The 19,942-nt window shown below is 37.6% G+C and overlaps 1 protein-coding gene across 1 annotated transcript in view; it reads right to left on the bottom strand.

Annotated features, from left to right (window-relative positions):
- The window catches only part of LOC131153061 (DNA repair RAD52-like protein 2, chloroplastic), a 73,248-nt gene that overhangs the window by 36,568 nt on the left and 16,738 nt on the right, over positions 1 to 19,942 (bottom strand). The window contains exon 3 of the mRNA XM_058105091.1: positions 10,881 to 10,972. Within this exon, the coding sequence (XP_057961074.1) occupies positions 10,881 to 10,972 (92 nt within the window). The remainder of the gene's footprint in view (positions 1 to 10,880; positions 10,973 to 19,942) is intronic.

The following is a 19,942-nucleotide window of genomic DNA, read 5'->3' as shown; positions in this document are numbered from 1 at the left end:
ATACATATGTTGATTGAGTGAAATACCTGAGGGACTACAATTCACCTCAAGACCAAGAAAATATGTGAGAGACCCAAGATTTTTCATATGAAAGGACTCTGAGAGATGAGTCTTGAGCTGAGCAAGTAAAGCCGAATCGAAACCGGTAATCACAATACCATCAACATAAACCAAAAGAACAACAATACCCATGTCTGATTTCCGAAGAAACAATGAAGTGTCATACTTACTCTGCTTGAATGAAAACTGGAATAAAGTGGTGCGGAATTTATCAAATCAAACCCTCGGAGCTTGTTTGAGACCATAAAGAGAACGACAAAGCTTACACACATGTGAAGTCGGAGAGGGAAACAAGCCCGGGGTTAGCTTCATATAAATACACTCTTTAAGATCCCCATGAAGAAAAGCATTCTTGACATTCATCTGATGTAGTGGCCACTCACTGGAAGCAGCAATAGCAAGAATCGTACGAATAGTAGTCATCTTAGCCACCGGAGCAAAGGTCTCTTCATAATTGACACCATATTCCTGATTATTCCCAAGTGCAACAAGGCGAGCTTTGTAACGATCCAGACTTCCATCAGATCGAACCTTGATTGAATAAACCCATTTACAACCCAGAGGAACAATGGTGGGAGGACAAGGCTCAATGTCCCAAGTGTGATTGGCTTCTAGAGAGGCAATTTATTCCTGCATAGCTAGTCGCCAACAATCATGCTTGGCAGCATTTAAGTAGGAAGTGGGAATGTCTAAATTGGATAATGCAGCAGTAAAAGCTAAAACAGAGTTACCAAAACTTGAAGAGGGAACCCATACTTGTCTAGGGGTATAGACAATCGAGAAGAGCGACGTACCAAAGGCTCTGGAGGTGTTGCAACTGAGTGAATCTAGAGCGTCGTAGGATCAGATATTGGATGAGCTACCGGAAGAGACTGTGGGTGGGGGCATCGTGTATACACAATACCTGGTTTAAAACGAAAACTGACTAGATAAGGATCCGACAACTGCTCCTCAAAGGAGGGGAGAATCACAGTAGGAGAGGAGGGTACAGAGGACACAGGAAAGAAATGTTGATTTTCAAAGAAAATAACATTCCTAGAAATGCATGTACGATGTAATGTAGGATCATAGCAAACAAATCCCTTTTGACACACATTATATCCCAAGAATGCACATCAAACAGATTGAGCAGATAATTTATGTCGCTCATGAGGAGGTAAATGAACAAAACATACACAACCAAAGGTACGGAGGTTATCGTAACTAGGTTGCTTAGCAAATAAACCGAAATGGGGAAATTCCATGAGTAGAACTTGAGAAGGTAAACGATTAATCAAGTAAGCAGCAGTTTTTGGAGCCTCAACCCAAAACAAGGATGGAACAGATGATTCCAGCAAGAGAGTACAGACCACATCTAGGAGACGACAATTTTTCTGTTCGACTACTCCATTCTGGTTGGGAGTAGTAGGACATGTTGATGAATAATGCCTTTAGAAGCCAAAAATGGCTGAAACTCAATAGACGCATATTCACTGCTAGAGAAGCAGAAAACTAATTGTCAACCTACGCTAAAAACTCAGTGAAAGTACGAAAAACCTCAAATTTAGAGCGAAGAAAGTAGACCCAAGTAAATCTATTATGATCATCAATGAAAGTCACATAGTATTTAAATTTTTCAGGTGAAGTAACCGGGAAAGGTCCCTAAACATCACTATGGATAAGCTCAAAACATTGAGAAGCTCTACTAGCATGCAAAGGGAAGGGAAGAGTTTTGCTTTTACCAAGTTTGCAAGAGGCACACTCAAGAGATAAAGAAGAACATTCTTTATTACCAAGTAAACCAGAGTTCAATACATGAGATAAGATCTGAGTATTGGGATGGCCTAAACGATCTGAAACACTATTACAAGCAAAAGACTTAATAGAAGAAACTGGAGAACGTGCTGGAACAGGCAAAAGTAGTGGAAACAAGCGCCCCACTTTAGATCCCTTCACAATCGGCTCCCCCGTTTCCTAGTCTTGCACAACACAACCATTATCAGAAAAATTAACCGCACAATTGTTATCAACTAATTGACCAACAAAAATAAGATTCGTGGAAAGCTGAGGAGCAAGAAACACATTAGTGAACTTAGAAGAGGCATCTCCGACAGTAGCTATTGGCAAAGAACTATCACTGGTAGTCTGAATAGCAGATTGACCAGCATAGGGCCGAACATGACACAAGGTAGTGGGATTATTCATCATGTGATTAGAGGCACCCGATCCACATACCAGAGATTAGTAGAATTGTTACCTTGGAGCCCCATTGCTGATAATGCCGAAACTAGCATCTATTGCATGATTTCGGGTGTGCAGTAATTCGCTGGAGGTGCAGGAACCATAGTATTTAAAAGCGCACCTAGGCACAAGGCGCAGTGACGCAAAAAGGCTTGCGCCTCAAACCATACGAGGTGAGGCGACCTGCAAGAAGCGACGCAAGGCAAGAGGGGGCGCAGTGAGTCGCTTCTTGTAAATTTTTAGTTTTTTAAATGAGATAGATAGCCACAACCAGAGCCGTAGCCCTCATTCAACTCGAACAAACAGCAGCCCTAGCCTCTTTCGTCCCTTTGAAGCCCCACGACCCTTCACGAGTTCGTCTCGCACATTCAAACCAACAGGAGCCTTCACGATCCTTCAAACCAGCAGCGTGAGTTTGTTTGCAAGCCTTCGAACCAGCTAGAAGCCTTCGCGACCTCGTCTTCGAGCTTCAAACCAGGATCATGAGTTCGTCTTTGACATTTCGAAGAAGCACGACTCTTCGCGACTTTGTTTCGAACCAACAGGAGCCCTCGCAAGTTTGTTTTCCATCCTTTGAACCAGATGTGAGTTCGCCACGTCGTCTTCAACATTTCGAACCAGCAGCGAGCTCGTCTTTGAGCCTTCAAACCTTCGTAAGTCTTCTTCTTCTTCTTTCCACTGCCTGTTGCCTGCTGCCTGTTTGTTATAATATTATATGTAATTACTAATTAAACATTTAGTTTAATGTAAGTTTATAAATTATAAGTTTATAACTAAGCTAATACATAATATTCTTTTTACTGAAATTTAGCTACTATTTGTTAATTTGTTTGGAAATGCATTATATAAGTCTTAAATTTTAAATAGGTTATTGTCTGTATTAGGCTATTAGCTACTAATACAAAATAAGTTATTGCCTAATTTGCCTGAAATATATGATACATTGTTTTTTCAATTAGGATACCAAGTCTAAAATCTTAAATGGATTTTGGATGTGAAAACTCAGCCTCGGCAAAGAAATATCCTACATGGAAGTATGCACATTTGGATGATAAAAAAAATAGAAATAATTTGACATGCAAGTTTTGTGGCAAAGTCACAAGAGGAGGAATATTTAGGGCAAAACAACATATTGTCGGAGGATTTCGAAATGTAAAAGAATGCTCTAAGTGCCCTGCTCATGTACGTGAGGAGACTAAAGAGTATATGTTGAAGAAAGATATAGAAAAGGAGGAAAATGAGCTATTGACCGACTTTGATGATATAGATCATTATGGTGAAGATGAAGAAGATGAAGTTCAAGAAATTGACACTCGTGGCAAGAGAGTGCTTACTGATGGTGATGGAAGTAAAAGATCATACCAATCCAATTTGAAGAAACCAATACAGAAGGGGCCTACAGACCTTTTTTTCACTCCTGATCCAAAGAAAGTGGTTCAAGCTAGGAAAGAAGGGAAAATGAAGCAAACATCAAAAAATGAGGCGTGCAAGAAAGAACTAAGAAAAAAGGCAATGGGAGACTTTGCTAGGTGGATGTATGATGCTGGAATACCATTTAATGTTGTACGTATGAACAGCTTTGCAGTGGCACTTGAATCAATTGGACAATATGGTCCTGTAATAAAGCCACTTAGCTATCATGAAGTGAGAGTTCATTTCCTAAAGCGGGAAGTTAGTCGAATGAAAGAGTTGTTGAAGGTCCATAAGGAGGAATGAGCAAAATATGGCTGCTCAATTATGCTTGATGGTTGGAGAGATTTGGTTGCTAATAAGGACAAAATAAACTTCTTCGTGAACTCTCCAAGGGGATCAATGTTCATCAAGTCTATTGATGCTTCCAATCTTGTCAAGAATGCAAATAGAATGCACAAATTACTTGATGCGATGGTAAGAACTTATTTCTAGAACTACATTCTATAGTGTATACATTGTTTATTTTAATATTTTAATGGCTTCACTCCTTGATTTTTGAACAGGAAGATTGTTGGAAGCAAAGAGGCCACATTTATATTGGACACCGTGTGCTGCTCATTGCCTCAATTTAATTTTGGAGGATATTGGGAAGATGCCTTCAATTCATGCAACTTTGAAATGGGCAATTTTTTTGAATGGTTATACCTATAACCATGTTGGTGTGGTGAACTTGATGAGACAGTTCACTGGAAGAAAGGAGTTACTAAGGCCTACAATTACAAGATTTAAAACTACCTTCATCACCCTTCGTTCAATCCACCTTCAAAAGAACAACTTGCGGAAGATGTTTACTTCTGAAGATTGGAATACTACTAAATGGGCAAAGGAGGCAGCTGGCAAAAGAGCAGCTAGTATTGTTTTAATGCCTACCTTTTGGAGTACCATCGTCTATGCTCTTAAGTTGGCAGGCCCACTTGTTTGTGTACTCCGTTTGGTTGATGGGGAAAAGAAACCTACAATGGGATAAATTTATAAAGCAATGGATAGGGCTAAGGAAGTCATAGCTACGGCTTTCAGTGAGAGAGAGGATAAATTCAAGGAAGCATTTGCAATTATTGATACGAGGTGGGGATGCCAACTCCATCAACCATTGCATGCAGCTGCACACTAATTGAACCCGTAATTTTTCTATTCAAACCCCAACATTTAGCAAGATGAAGAAATTATGACGGGTTTGTACAAATGTATTGCAAGGTTACTGCCAAATCTTGAAATGCAAGATAAACTTTCACATGAGTTGGAAAAATACAATGTCGCTAGCGGTGTCTTTGGAATTAGTATGCCAGTGAGACAAAGGAAGATAAAAGCACCAAGTAAAGTGGCATTTTTACTACCTTTTTCTTTTTAAAATTATTTTTGCTATTTACCCAGTAGGTATTCATTTAAAATTTATTTTATAACAGCGCAATGGTGGATGTCATTTGGATCAACAACTCCAAACTTGCAAAAGTTTGTTGTGCTACCAGCTGCGAAAGAAATTGGAGCATATTCCAACATGTAAGTTTTTAGCATATCGTGGATTAATTATTAAAGAACAAGAACTACCAGTCTATTGCTTTTTATAATCATTATTTACCATATTACTTTAAACTTTTTGCAGCTTCATAGCAAAAGGAGAAATAAGCTATCCCACCAATGCTTGAATGATTTGGTATTTGTGAAATATAATCGAACTCTGAGGCGTCGATACGAAAAGTGTGACACCATTGATCCCATCCTCCTAAAGGACATTGATGATAGTAATGAGTGGTGATTGGTAGGATGAATGGCGATTCCGATGAGGATGATGAAATTGTGTTTAAAGATGATATTTTGACTTGGGATTCTGTTGCTAGAGCAGCTAGACTAAATAACCCCCCGCATCACACTAGATCAAGAATAAGTGCAAATATGTCATCATCTACTAGAGGAAGAGGAAGAGGAAAAGCTTCATCTAGCAATGCAGCCAGTGCTAGGGGTCGGACCACAATGTTGGAACTTGTAGATGAGGATGAAATCCAAGTGGAGTGGATAGTGCAAAGGAGATAGAAGAGGAAAAAGTTGTTGGAAAAAACAATTCTGATGATGAAGAGGAAGATGATGATATCTTCGCGGACTTAGTTGATGATGAGTGATGACTAATGATTGAGGAGGATTTTTAGATTTTATACTTTGAAATCTTTTATTGTACTCTTTTCTTTTGATGTTGAACTATGTTGAATTGTTGATGCTTTTGGGCTTCATCTTGGCAATTTTATTAAATTTCCAATTTTGTTATTTAATGTTTTGGCATTTTAAATTCTAATATTACTAGATATTCATATGTTATATATCAATTACCCCAAATAGACATTTTACACCATTTTAATAATGGTGCGCCTCACGAAGCCTTCACCTCAGGCCTCATGCCTCGGCTTCAAAGACCCTTTGCGCCTCGGCTCACCTCGTGCCTCTAACTACTATGGCATGAACAGAGAAGTCACCTAAAGAAGGGCTAAGGACTGCAAACGTCACTGTGGGGGGTACACTAACAAAAGTCTGGAATGCCTAGGCCCGACGATTTTGCAGGTGGATACGACATTCTTTGATAATGTAACTCTTCTTCTTGCAATAAGAGCAAAATTTCTTGGAACAATTAGCAACATAATGTCCAAATTCTTTGCAGCCAAAACACTACAAAATGCTAGAGTGCGCAGGTGGTCCTCGTCGTTGAGCAGCATAAGTCAAGGACAAACTCGGAACTACCATGAGATTGTGCCAAAGTAACTTGAGTACTAAGTCATTGTTCTTCACGAAGTAACTCACCAAAACAAACATCCAGAGAAGGAAGAGGAGAGCGATATAGCAGAGAAGAGCGAACAAATTCATACTCGGGGCAGAGTTTCATAAGAAACTGATCACGACGACTAGTCTCGTGAAGACGTTGAATAATGGGAAGAGAAGTCATAGGAACATCCGCAGTAACCAAATCAGAATATTCATTCCAAAGAGTCAGAAACCCCGAATAATAGTCTTGGATGGAACAATAGTCATGTTGAAGCATGGCAATCGCATGCTCTAACTGAAAACTAGGGGCACTGTTATCTTGATGATATACTGTTTTTAAATACGTCCACATGGATTGAGCGGTGCGATAAGGTCGCTATTTGGGGACAATATGTGGCTCAACCGAGCCAAGAAGCCAAGACATAATCCGAGCATCAAGCACAGACCATGAAGGACAAGTTGTGGACTCCTTGGATTTATCAAGATTGGGTGCACAATCCATGCCATCAATATGACCCCAAAGATCTTTTCCCTTTAGGAAAAGTTCAAACTGAAAAACCCACTTAGAATAATTGTTGCTCATAAACTTGGCACACACAGGAACGGAGTCCATGCTAAATAATGGAGAAAATCGAGAAGCCCAAAAACAACAAACTGTGCCGAAACAAACAAACCACCAGAAAATCTAGAAGCCCAAAATAAACAACGCAGGTACAAAGAAAAAACCAAGTACAACCTCCCTACACTAAGAAATTAAATCTTGAACCAAAAAACTGCACTAAAAATTAGATCTTGAACCAAAAACCTGCTGTGCCAAGAAGACGAGTGCCAAAAACAGCAACAGAAAGCTGTTGCCTGCTTGCCAAAGGTCACAAACAGCAACAGAAACTGGAGAAATAAGTGGCAAACCAGAAACCTGTTGTGCCTGCTTCCCAAAAGTCACAAGCGTGCTTGCCAAGAGTCACAAACATCAACAGAAACCAGAGAAATAAGTGGCAAACCAGAAACCTGCTATGCCTGCTTGCCGAAAGCCACAAACAGCACTAGAAAACTGTTGCCTGCTTGCCGAGATTCACAAGAACATAAACTGGAGGAATAAATGGCAACCCAGAAACCTGCTGTGCCGATAGCCACGCAGCCACAGAAGTACCTAAAGAACAGAGAAAATTTGCAGAAGAGAAAACAAAACCACAACAGCCACGAAACTGAGAAGACCAAAAAAAATCGAAGGAAAAAAAAACCTAGCAGTCGGCTGGCTCTAATACCATGTCAAATATTTTGTGAATGGGGCCTTGAGTTCTGTATATTATATATAGACTTTACAAGAATGCTATACATGGAAAGTAAAGAAGGTCTAGCATGATTCTAGCCTTATACAAGTAAACTATAATCTGTCAAGCCCTATACATGTAAACTAAATATATGCTAACTCTACAAAAGAATGAATTGAAATATAAGGAAATATATGTGGGCTGAAGTAAGGAAAGAAATCTTTTGCTTTGCTGTTTGCTGTTCCGTTGACAATCCCCTCATAGCCCTAAACCAAGATTTAGGCTCTTTGTTCACTAACACCGAAAACACATTAGACATACAATCTTTCATCCAACTTTTTCATCTCTCCAAAACCCTTCTTCATAAAAATCTTCCCAAGAAGTACCGACTCACCTTGTCATAGGCTTTCTCAAAATCCAAGTTAAAAATAAGGCCCTTCTTCTTCCTTCTCCTTCTATCCTCAACGACTTCATTTGCAATCAAAATCACACCCACTATTTGTCTCCCCACCCCCCCCCCCCCCCAAAAAAAACGAAAAGACTTTGGACCTTACTAATAGTCTTATCAATAACCACACTCAACCTTCTGGCTAGTACTTTTGTGATTATTTTAAACGTTGGACACTAGACTAATAGGTCTATAATTGGATATCTCAATAGACCTACTTCTCTTAAGCACCAAGCTATTGAAATTTTGAGAGAAAGAGAATAAATGGGAACGTAGAAAGAACGGCATTGATGATAGCAATGCATCCTCCAAAGGACAAGTAAGCCCTCCTCCAACCCCCAACCTGCTGCCCATTCTCTCCGCCATTGGGTCCAAAACAAGGTGTAATTAAGTTGCCTCCCAGGGAGACCCAGATAAGTTGGAGGCCACTCCAAAATGGTACTGCCAGCTAAGTCAGCAAGCCTTCTCACTCAAACCTACCTAAATTCATACCTATTACCCCAGCTCTTAGACACGTTGATCTTGAGGTCCAAAATATTTTTGAAGCTTTTCAGTAAAGTAGAGTCATACAAAATTTCCTAGTACTACCTTTAGAGAAGAGAAATTTAACGGAACTATCCTCAACAAAAATAAGAGCATCATCGGCATATTGGAGGAGGGAAGCTACAACATCCTCCCTACTACCTTCAATCCCTAAATGGCATTAAGACTGAGCATCGTTAATCATCCTATTCAACATGTCCACAACGGTAAAAAGAAATGGGGAGATAGGATCTGTTTGCCTTGATCCTCATGAGGCCTGAAACCACTTCCTAGGTTGGCCATTCACAATAATAACATAGTCTAAGGATAAACATCCTTTAATCCACTTCCTCCAAACCCCACCAAGCCCTTTCTTAGCTAGCACTAGATCCATGAAACTCCAACTAATCATGTTGTAGGCTTTTCCAAAGTCTAGTTTGAGCAAGACTCCCCTCGATTACAAACACAGGCCTCCCATTACCCCCCCCCCCCCCACAAAATGCAGGCGCAGCATCAAGGATCTGCAGTCATGGGAGAGATTCAAAGAAATCAGAGAAGGAAAGAAGCAAAAGAGAGGAGAGAGGAGATACAAAGGGAAAACTCATATTCACTTCAATTCAAATTATACTGCCTACAACATGGCTCCTCACACACTATTCATAAGAAAGCCTCTATGTACGAAATTACAAATATATCCCTAAAACAGCATGAAATACAAACCCCTACATTACAAAAATATTACAAACAAGCCCCCAAGTACACATAATCCTATATTAGTTAAAACTAAATACACAATAAAACTAATTATTAAACAAATCAATCCTATGCTTCCCCATTAATCTCCAACCAGGGTCAACCCATGGTTTGACTTCTTTTCCTACATCAACCCCACCCCACCCCCCCACCCAAAAATAAATAAATAAATCTCCTCAATGTCAAAAAGTCTTTCTAGCCATCTAACGAGGTCTTCACCAATAGGATTCATCAGCCTGTTCATGCGACTCTCAGTGTACAAGTTCCTATGGAAATCCGTAATCACCTCCTAAAATTGTTTACAATTGTACATCACACTTTCCACGTCTATTCCAACTCCTTAGTCAGGTTATTCATCTCCACCACCTTGTGGAACAATTTGGTATTGCAATCCTCTTCTTCCACCCACTACTTCCAAGATTTTTGTCCCCAACTTATACCTTCCGAAAAAGGATAACATCAAAGTCATTATAAAGCTGACCCCTTCTAGCCCTATCCTCTTTGCTAGCCAAGCCACACTTCTCACACACATCCAAGCAATCAATCTCATTCAAAATCAAATTTTTTTTCTCTTTCAAAAACCGAAAACATCCTTATTCCTCTCTTCTTCTTCCCCTCACCTGTTTCAATTTCTCTTCCAAATTGTCTCATGGCAACAATTCCACGTTGCTTCATAACATACACTTAATAACCTAGTGTTGAAGGAAATATATTTGTCCATTTTTCCACTAGAGAAATGTCATTAAACTTTACCATGTCACTTCCCCTCCCTGTTAGGCCTACTAACCACATCCCAACTAACAAGATGATCACTCTATCACTCGTGCCAAACCATAAGAAAGCTCTCATCATCCTCTCTGGCCTCTTAGTTACAATAACAAGAACTAGAAAAAGCGACGAAAAATAAATGGAAATATTTAAAGGGTAAGAGCTAATAAGCATGGAAAATAAAAGAGAATGAACAAGACTAACTACTAAGGGTGATCTAACCCTCTTGAGAGAAATAAAAACTTTTCCAACCCTCTAATCTCCTCCCACTCTCTCAACAACAAGATCCCAAGAAGACAGTATTTTAGGATTGCCCCCTAAAGGGCAAGCAAAAGGGTAAGTCAAGTTCCAAGGCAAAAAAAGCAAAACATGCTAAGCAGGTACACTCCACTGTCTTACACTAACCCATATCAATCACTTTAACACCACTCTTGGCCATTTTTATCGTTGTTTTAATGTGACACGAGCATGTCCAATATATAGTAGTTAAAGATGTCTCATTAAAAATGTTGATGCCTCTTTTTTTTTTTTCGGCTCAGTAAGCTGCCTTAATACATTCAGGTGACTGTGTTAGACATTACAGAATTGCAAGCAAAATGCACAGCAAGAAAGAACCACACCTCGCCATCAGATCCTCGTATAGTAACACGATACACCACAGTCACACTCCCAGTGTCGGATAATATGACATCACGTACTTCCCCGCACCAACCTGCAAAACAAGTATTAAAATTCTACCACTAAATTTGAAAAATAGAGCACTGGGTAGGTAATCCTGCAAGCATACCCCACGCAAATATGATAGTTTCTTTAGTTTGGGCAGGTAACAAGCAGCCAAAGAGGTTCAAGACTAAAAGTTTCACAGTAGCATTTGAACCTGGTTTAAAAAACTGCATCTTTTAAGTCACTAAAATAGATGATGAAGCTATTTCATGAGAAAACCATTCAGCAACGAACTATATAGCTTCCTCAACCATGCACCCAGAATTCATATATAATGAAGCCACTTCCTGAGCAATTTAGCGCCTGTGTGTTTGTACCACATTAGCAACTTTGGTTGTTAAAAAATGGCATCCTCTAATTCAGTAAAATAGCTGACAAAAGTAAAGAAATTTTAGTGTGCGTGTAGGTGGGTGTGGTTGCATCAAATTAAATATGTGAATCCTAAATTTCATTGCCAAGCAGCCCAAGCCATTGAGTATTCCTTCCCTACGAAAAATAAAGAGTTACTGCATCTAAGCATATGAATATTAAGATTTTAATTATTCAAGAAAAACCATGACAACGAAAGGCATCAATTGAACACATTCATATCGGATCCTCAAGTTAACTTGTCTCTTAAGTTACTCAAAGAAACACTTGACTGAAATTGAATCTTGTAAATCGCAACAATTTCAATTACTTGCAAAGCATTTTGAGAAAATCATTGCTCTATGTGTAGTGACATGATCAACAAACAATTAAGGATATCCAACATTTGAACACAAAAGGATAAATAAACGACAAAAAAAAAAATTAATGCTTAAAAGTAAATATATTGAGGTAGTGTCACAGACGAATTACAGCAGCACTATAATTGGAGGTTTAGGGTTACAGTTGCCAGAGGTACAGCTATGGATGATTACAATGGGTTAGGATGACAGTGGGATTTAAGGAAGCATTTGGGAGCTAACAGAAAGGAGAGAAGAAGATAAAGAAACCAAGGCAATTGAACATAGGGCTTCAAGAGCAATGGCACTTAGGAGATAAGGCAAACACACCCAACATAGAAGAACATAAGATTAAAATTCTTCAAACATTCCTTCATATATCAAATAAAATCAATACCAGCCCAGACATTGTAGACCAGCTCAATGTGAGAATCCTACCAAATAACAATATCAGCCTTTGGATTTGGATTGCCCCTTCTCCTGTAATATTTATTAAACATTCAAAGTACGCATTTCCTTTAAGATAATGAAGGCCTTTAGCCTTTATTTAGATACATTAAGGGGCAGTTGGTTCATGACATCTTTTGACATTCTTGGGGATGCGATGTCCCATGGCCATTTGCACATTAGTTTAGGGGACCGAATCTAAAGTGGCAGGAATTTCACATTCCCTGAGGACTCAGATCCCCACAAAACATGTGAATCTCATTCTCAAACATGTGCACCTCATTTTCATGCTCCCCCATGGCAAGGATTAACGGACTAAACTGTCCTACTATTTTGGTCGATAAGACATTAATGCCCCCATAAATATACATTAATATTACGCGGGAGCTTTGTGCACTGGGCTGCCCTTTTATTATATTCATAATAATACAACAACAGCAAGAAGAACAAGCCTGAAGTCCCACTAGGAGGGGTCGGCTACATGAATCCTTTTCAGCCTATTCACCCGATCAAAAACATTTTCCTCTACTAGATTAAGAGCTATTAAATTCTTCCTCACTACCTCATTCCAAGTTATTTTAGGCCTACCCAATCCCTTTTCATGCCAGAAACTAAAAATAACTCACTCCTCTTCCCAAGCATGCTACTAGGCATGTGTTTCAAATGCCCAAACCATCTAAACCGCCCCCCCCCCCCTTTTATTTCGACCAGTGCTATACCTAGATTATGGCTTATATGCACGTTCCCTAATTCATTTCTTACTATTATACCACTCATCCACCTTAACATTTGCATTTCACAACTTTTACTTTTTGTGCACGTTGTCAACATATGCGGACTGAGATCCGATGCATCAATGGGGATGGCTATTAAAAGATCTGTTAATTGACCTCTATCTTGCACTACATAGGTTCACGGGGTCGCCACTAACCTTTTTTTACCTAGGTGTGGTCAAGTTCACCTAATTACTACCAATTAAATGGTCTCTAGCTAAACATAGGGTCCAAGGAACTAATAGTTTATGGTCTATGTTTTAGACCTGTGTTCGACAGTTCTGTAATGTAAGGGAAAGGTACTAGCACCCCCTACACACCCCTCCTTCCAAATGATACCATGATAAGTTTAGGATGTTCAAACATTAATCAAGATTGACCTTTGAATCTTTAGTAAATTAAGTTACCACTGCTTTAAATATTGTTCCACCATCGAGTAACCCGTCCAAGTAGTGAGGCTTCCCTCACCTCAAGAACCACACAAAAAACAATGCATGTACTTCGAAGATCCATCATCGAATTCATTAATTAAAGTTTTGACTTTGTCAAAGTGATTCAATCAGGGACTGAGAAAATATTTATAAAAGGAGATTTGAATGGACACGTTTGAAGGGATAGTAAAATTTATGAGAGAATACATAGAGAATAAGGATATGGAAACAAAAATGAGTCTGGGGAGATGATCTTAGACTTCGCAATGTCATGTGATTTTAGTATAATGAATACTTGCTTTAAGAAGAGAGAAGAACACTTAAGAACCTTTAAAAGTGGACAAAATAGAAGTCAAATAATTTTTTTTTAAATAGAACGGTAGATCGTTTATCATGCAAGGATCGTAAAGTTATTCTAGGTGAAAGCCTAACCACACAACATAGAGTCTTAGTGTTAGATATATGTATTAAAAAATGGAAGAAAAATGATAAAATAAACCAGTGTAAGAGAACTAGATGATGGAACCTAAAAGGAGAAAATATAATAAAATTTAAAGATAAAATTATCAAAGATGGGGATTGGACTATAGAGGATGGGATATATACAATTACTCTTTGGAGTAAATTAGCTAGCTCTATTAAAAAGATAGCAAAAGAGGTGATGAGATAAAGATGTACAAAAAACCATAAGGACAGAAAGAATTTTGTATAAAACGTGGCAAAAATGTAGAAACATGGATAACTTTGAAAAGTATAAGGAGGCAAGAAAAGATGGATAAAAGGTCATTAGTGAAGCTAAATATAGATCATTTAAAAGCTTGTATGATAGATTAGGTACAAAAGAAGGGGAAAGAGATATATTTAAACTTGCTAGAGCTAGAGAAAGGAAGAGTAAGGACTTAGGAAATGTAAAATGTATAAAAAGTGAGGATGATATTGCCTTGCTTAAAGACGAAGACATTAAAGAAAGATGGTGAAGTTACTTTAGTAAGTTGTTTAATGAAAACCAAATAGAAGGCCTAAACTTAGAATTGTCAAATGAGGAAAAGAGTACAAATATGAGATTTATTCGCAAAATTAGAGTTAACAAAGTCAAGTTTGCACTAACAAAGATAAAAAATGGAAAAGCTATGGGACCAGATAACATTCCAATTGAAGTTTGGAAATGCTTAGGTGATAACGGAATTATATGGTTAACTAATTTATTTAATACAATTATAAAAACTAAGAAAATGTCAGATGAATGGAGTAAAAGCATTTTAACACTTATATACATTAATAAAGGAGATATTCAAAATTGTAATAACTATCGTGGAATTAAACTTATGAGTCATACGATGAAACTATGGGAAAGGGTAGTTGAACAAAGATTTAGGTTAGAAACGAAGGTCTCAAAAAATCAATTTGGTTTTATGCCTGGAAGATCTACCACAGAAGCTATTTTTCTTTTAAGAACATTAATGAAAAAGTTTAAGGAAAAGAAGAGGGACTTGCATATAATATTTATTGACCTAGAGAAAGCATATGATAGAATACCTAGGGAAGTTCTATGGTGGGTTTTAGAAAAAAAGGATGTATGTAATAGGTATACCGATGTCATTAAGGATATGTACAATAGAGTAATGACAAGTGTAAGGATTATAGATGGAGAAACTAGAAAATTTCCAATCACTATAGGTGTACATCAAGGATCTGCTTTGAGTCCTTACCTTTTTTCTTTAGTGATGGACCAATTGACCAAGTATTCAAAAATAGGTTCCATGGTTTATGTTGTTTGCAAATGATATTGTATTAATTGACGAAACTAGGGACGGAGTAGAGGCTGAGCTAGAATTATGGAGAGACTCTTTGGAATCTAGAGGCTTTAGGATAAGTAGAAATAAGAGTGAATATATGAAATGTACTTTTAGTAATGATAGGAGGAATATTGGAGACAAAGTTAAACTTGATGATGAAGATATAAATAGCACTTGTAGATTTCGATACCTTGGACCTATTATGCAAGTTGAAGGAGAAATTGAAGATGATGCAATACATAGAGTTAAAGCAGGTTGGATAAAATGGAGAAGTGTTTCAAGTGTGCTCTGTGATCATAGAATACCCGTAAAATTGAAAGGGAAGTTTTATAGGACAGCTATAAGACCAGTTATGCTATATGGATCAAAATGTTGGGCGACGAAGAAACATAATATTCAAAAAGCAAAAGTTGTGGAGATGAGAATGCTTAGATGGATGAGTGATATAACATTGAAAGATAAATTAAGAAATGAACATATTCGCAGTAAGTTAGGTGTAACTCCTATAGAAGATAAGATAAAGGAGGGACGATTCAAATGGTATGGACACTTGCAACGTAGACCACATAGTGCACCTGTGAGGAAGAGTGACTTAGTTACTGTGGGGGGGGTAGTAGAAGGGATAGGGGTAGTCCTAAAATAACTTAGAAGGAGATACTGAGTAAGGATTTAATATCCTTGAATCTATCAAAAGAAATGGTCCATGATCGCATAAATTGGCGGAAAAGGATTCATATAGCCGACCCCACCTAATGGGACAAAGGCTTGGTTTTGTTGTTGTTATTGTTGTTGTTGTTGTTGTATTATATTATGGTAAATCTCCAATTACACCAAATATACAATTGCTTCACTTCTTCAACATACACAAACGCATCCATGTTTCACATAATACAATGCGGTTTCAAGGTTAAGAGTGTTTAGTGGACTTCATTTACGATGCCTTTAAATATTGTTCCACCTTACAACCATCGAATAACCCGTAAGAGTTGTGGGGCTTCCCTCACCTCAAGAACGACACAAAGAACAATAAAATGTATTCCGAGGATCCATCGTCGGATTTATTAATTAGTGTTTAGTGTTTTTAGATTTTCGAACATCCTCGAACATCCAAACCATTCCCAAATTCGTATAGGACTCAAGCATCATTTCACAAGTCTCAATCATTCAGGGCATATATGCCATTCAAATTAACATGAACTACTATAAACAAACCTCATAAGAGTGTCCTTCAACTACAAATAGATAAATGCACACAAAACAAGATACCAGGTGTTGTCAAGGCTCATGTTTGACCCTCACACTCAAATTAGGATGCAAAACAAGTTCTAAATACTTTGAAAACCTAAAAAACACATTAGAAATCACTTAAGAAATTTTTGGCATTTTTTAGGAATTTCCTACAATTTTTATGATTTTTTTCACAATTTATAAAGGCTAAAAATGTAAGACAATAGAAGAAAATTTTATAAAAAAAATATTTAAAAAGGACAAAAAATATCCTAAAAATTCCTAAAATTGGAAATGGATCCCCCAAAATTACCCAGCAGTAAGCGAAGTGAAAACCTCAAAGATATCATTTTTTTCAATTAGAAATAACCAAGTTAAATAAAAATACTAAATAATAAAAAATAAATAAATAAAATAAAATAAGAGAATGGTTTCAAAATAAAAAATAATTTTTAGTTGGTTGCCGCCTATTCTTTCATAATTTTTGCCATTAAAAAACCTTTTTATTGATTTTCTAAACTTTAAAAAAATTATTAAATTAAAAAAACAAATAAATAATAAAAATAGGATAGATCGGTCGACCAATCGGCCAAAACCAATCAACCGGTCCAATAGTTCAGTTCAATTCAACACGGCATGCTTGCAGCAGATCGGGGGGTTGTCGAAGTTACTGTTCTTGATTGTCTTCTCCGACGACTCACTGGTGAAGACGTCAGAACCATAAAACTAAAAAATTTTGTTCTAGCCTCCTTTGACGTCCCAAATTCAACGTCATCACTACCATTTAACTCCTGTTGACCCCCCAGGAATCTTTTTCAACCAAAAACACGACCTCAAATGCACAAAAAAGAGGTTGTTATCTCCTTGGCTAACCATTGCCAGCAATAATGGCAACGGCCAAATTTCGGGCTTTCCAAAGCCCCTCCACCTTTTTTTTTATCTACTTTGATCATAGGCGCCTTGTTTTACCCATTCTCTACCCTTTGGACACTCCACGTAGGTAAAAATATAATTTTTCAAAACTTTCTTATTTCCTCTCCTTTTTTGGATGGTTGTGGCCTCCAACCACCAATGTCCACCCTCATTCTCTCTCTAAATCACTCAAAGCTCCTCTCTCTTGCATAACCATGACTTCACAGCAAAGAAAACAATAGATTTAAGCGATAAAAACTTTTACGTTTCATCCATAACATGACCAAAAACTTAATTTCAAAGTAAGCTCACCTCCATGCGCATATTAGGGTATCAATTCCAGCCATTAAGCTGATCTCGAGCATACAACATGTAGGGATTTGATAAACATCAAAGATGGCAGACATACCTTGTGTTTTTAGCACTTCGATTCTTTGAGAAATCGGGTGATCAATCGGAAAGAAGAAGGCAAAGGTAAACTCCCCAACCCAATCAATGGGTGATCATTGGTCTTCTTGAAACTCCCAACTGCCGCAGCTTTCGATTGGGGGAGCATCGAGCATCCAATAATATGACATGAAGGAGTATTCCCCGTGTAGTCAACTCATAAAGCAAATCAAACGTCAGTCCTTCGATTCAATAGAGTCCTCCTTTATCCCTCTCTCTTTCTTTCTCCCTTTCTCTCTCCCTCTTCCTCTAGCTTGAACGTATGTGTCCTTTAAATTGAGCCTTAAGCTCCTTTAAATAGAGCAAGGCTAGGGCTTGTCATTTTAGTGCTGCATTTTCCCAAAAATGCCCTTGAAGTCAAAAGAGACTCCCTTACATGTCCAATAGGGGTGTGCCTTCTTTTTACCCTATTCTTGTCCAACTTTAAATTAAAACAATGATAAGACCCTATCTTGATTAAAAGGACCCTAAAACATGAAATTAAGGCTCTAAAATACTCTAATGCAATATTTGCACACTAAAATGCGAGGAAAGAGAGTTGCACTTTAATTAACAGTTCTTGAACTCAAATTGACTCCCTAATTGCCTCTCTAACTCCTAAAATTAGTCCAAATATTGGCTAAATTGACCCCGAACAAAATAGGATGTCCACACATGTTTCTTAGTTGCCCAACATTCTGAACCATAGAGCATAGCTAGTCTTACAGTTATCTTATAGAACTTTTCTTTTAATTTTAAGGGTATTCTATGATCACACAACACGCCTGATGCACTCCTCTATTTTATTCAACTTGCTTTAATTCTATGTATTTACATCCTCTTCAATTTCCTCTTTCACTTGCATAATAGATCTAAGATATCAAAATCTATAAGTGTTATTAATTTCTTGATTATCAACTTTAGTCTTCTCCCCACTACTCCTTACATTACTGAAATTACATTTCATATATTCTGTCTTATTTCCAATCTGTCCTAAAACCTTCAGACTCCAAAGCGACTCTCCAAAGTTCTAACTTAGATTCCACTCTACTTTACATTCATCAATCACGACAATTTCATCTACAAACAACATATACCAAGGGATCTAATTTTAGCTATTCTTAGTGAGTTCATCAATCACTAAAAGAAAGAAAGAAAAAAGACTCATAACAAAACCTTGATGTACACCAATTGTGATTGAAAATTGTCTAGATTACCTGATCTCAACTATTCATCAGACTTGAGTAGTAGGCTTCGACTAGATCACCTGTCTTGATGAAGATAGACTTCGGGCCTTCCTACAGTCCTAATGCTAGTAATTACTCTATCATACATATCCTTAATAACCTCAGTATATCTACTGCATACCCCCTGCTTTTCTAAGACCCACCAAAGAATGTCCCTAAATACTCCATCATATGCTTTCTCAAGGTCAATAAAACCATATGCAAGTCCCCTCTTTCTCTAAAATTTTCCATTAATCTTCTTGAAAGATAAATAGCTTCAATTATCAATCTCCCATGCATAAAACTAAATCGATTCTTTAAAACCTTCTTTTCAAGCCTTATTCTTGTTCAATTACCCTTTCCCAAAGATTTGATGTACACTAATTGTGATTGAAAATTGTCTAGAATACCTAATCTCGACTATTCGTCGGACTTGAGTAGTAGGCTTCGACTAGATCACCTGTCTCGATGAAGATAGACTTCAGGCCTTCTTATAGTCCTAATGCTAGTAATTACTCTATCATACATATCCTTAATGACCTCGATATATCTACTGCATACCCCCTGCTTTTCTAAGACCCACCAAAGAATGTCCCTAAATACTCCATCATATGCTTTCTCAAGGTCAATAAAACCATATGCAAGTCCCTCTTTCTCTAAAATTTTCCATTAATCTTCTTGAAAGATAAATAGCTTCTATTGTCAATCTCCCAAGCATAAAACTAAATTGATTTTTTAAAACCTTCTTTTCTAGCCTTATTCTTGTTCAATTACCCTTTCCCAAAGATTCATTATATGACTCATAGTCTTAATTCAGCAATAGTTATTGCAATTTTGAATATCACCTTTGCTGCTGTATAAAGGTGTTAACGTGTTTTCCTCCATTCCTCCAGCATTTTCTTGGTTCTTAGAATAATGTTGAATAGAATAGTTAACTCTATACTTCCTTTATCCCCTAAATATTTCCAAACTTCATTTAACATGTTATCTAGTCCTATTGATTTCCTACTTTTC

The sequence above is a fragment of the Malania oleifera genome, chromosome 4 (assembly GCF_029873635.1).
Source record: "Malania oleifera isolate guangnan ecotype guangnan chromosome 4, ASM2987363v1, whole genome shotgun sequence".
In the NCBI taxonomy this organism is placed as follows: domain Eukaryota; kingdom Viridiplantae; phylum Streptophyta; class Magnoliopsida; order Santalales; family Ximeniaceae; genus Malania; species Malania oleifera.
This window is presented reverse-complemented; position numbering and strand designations above follow the sequence as displayed.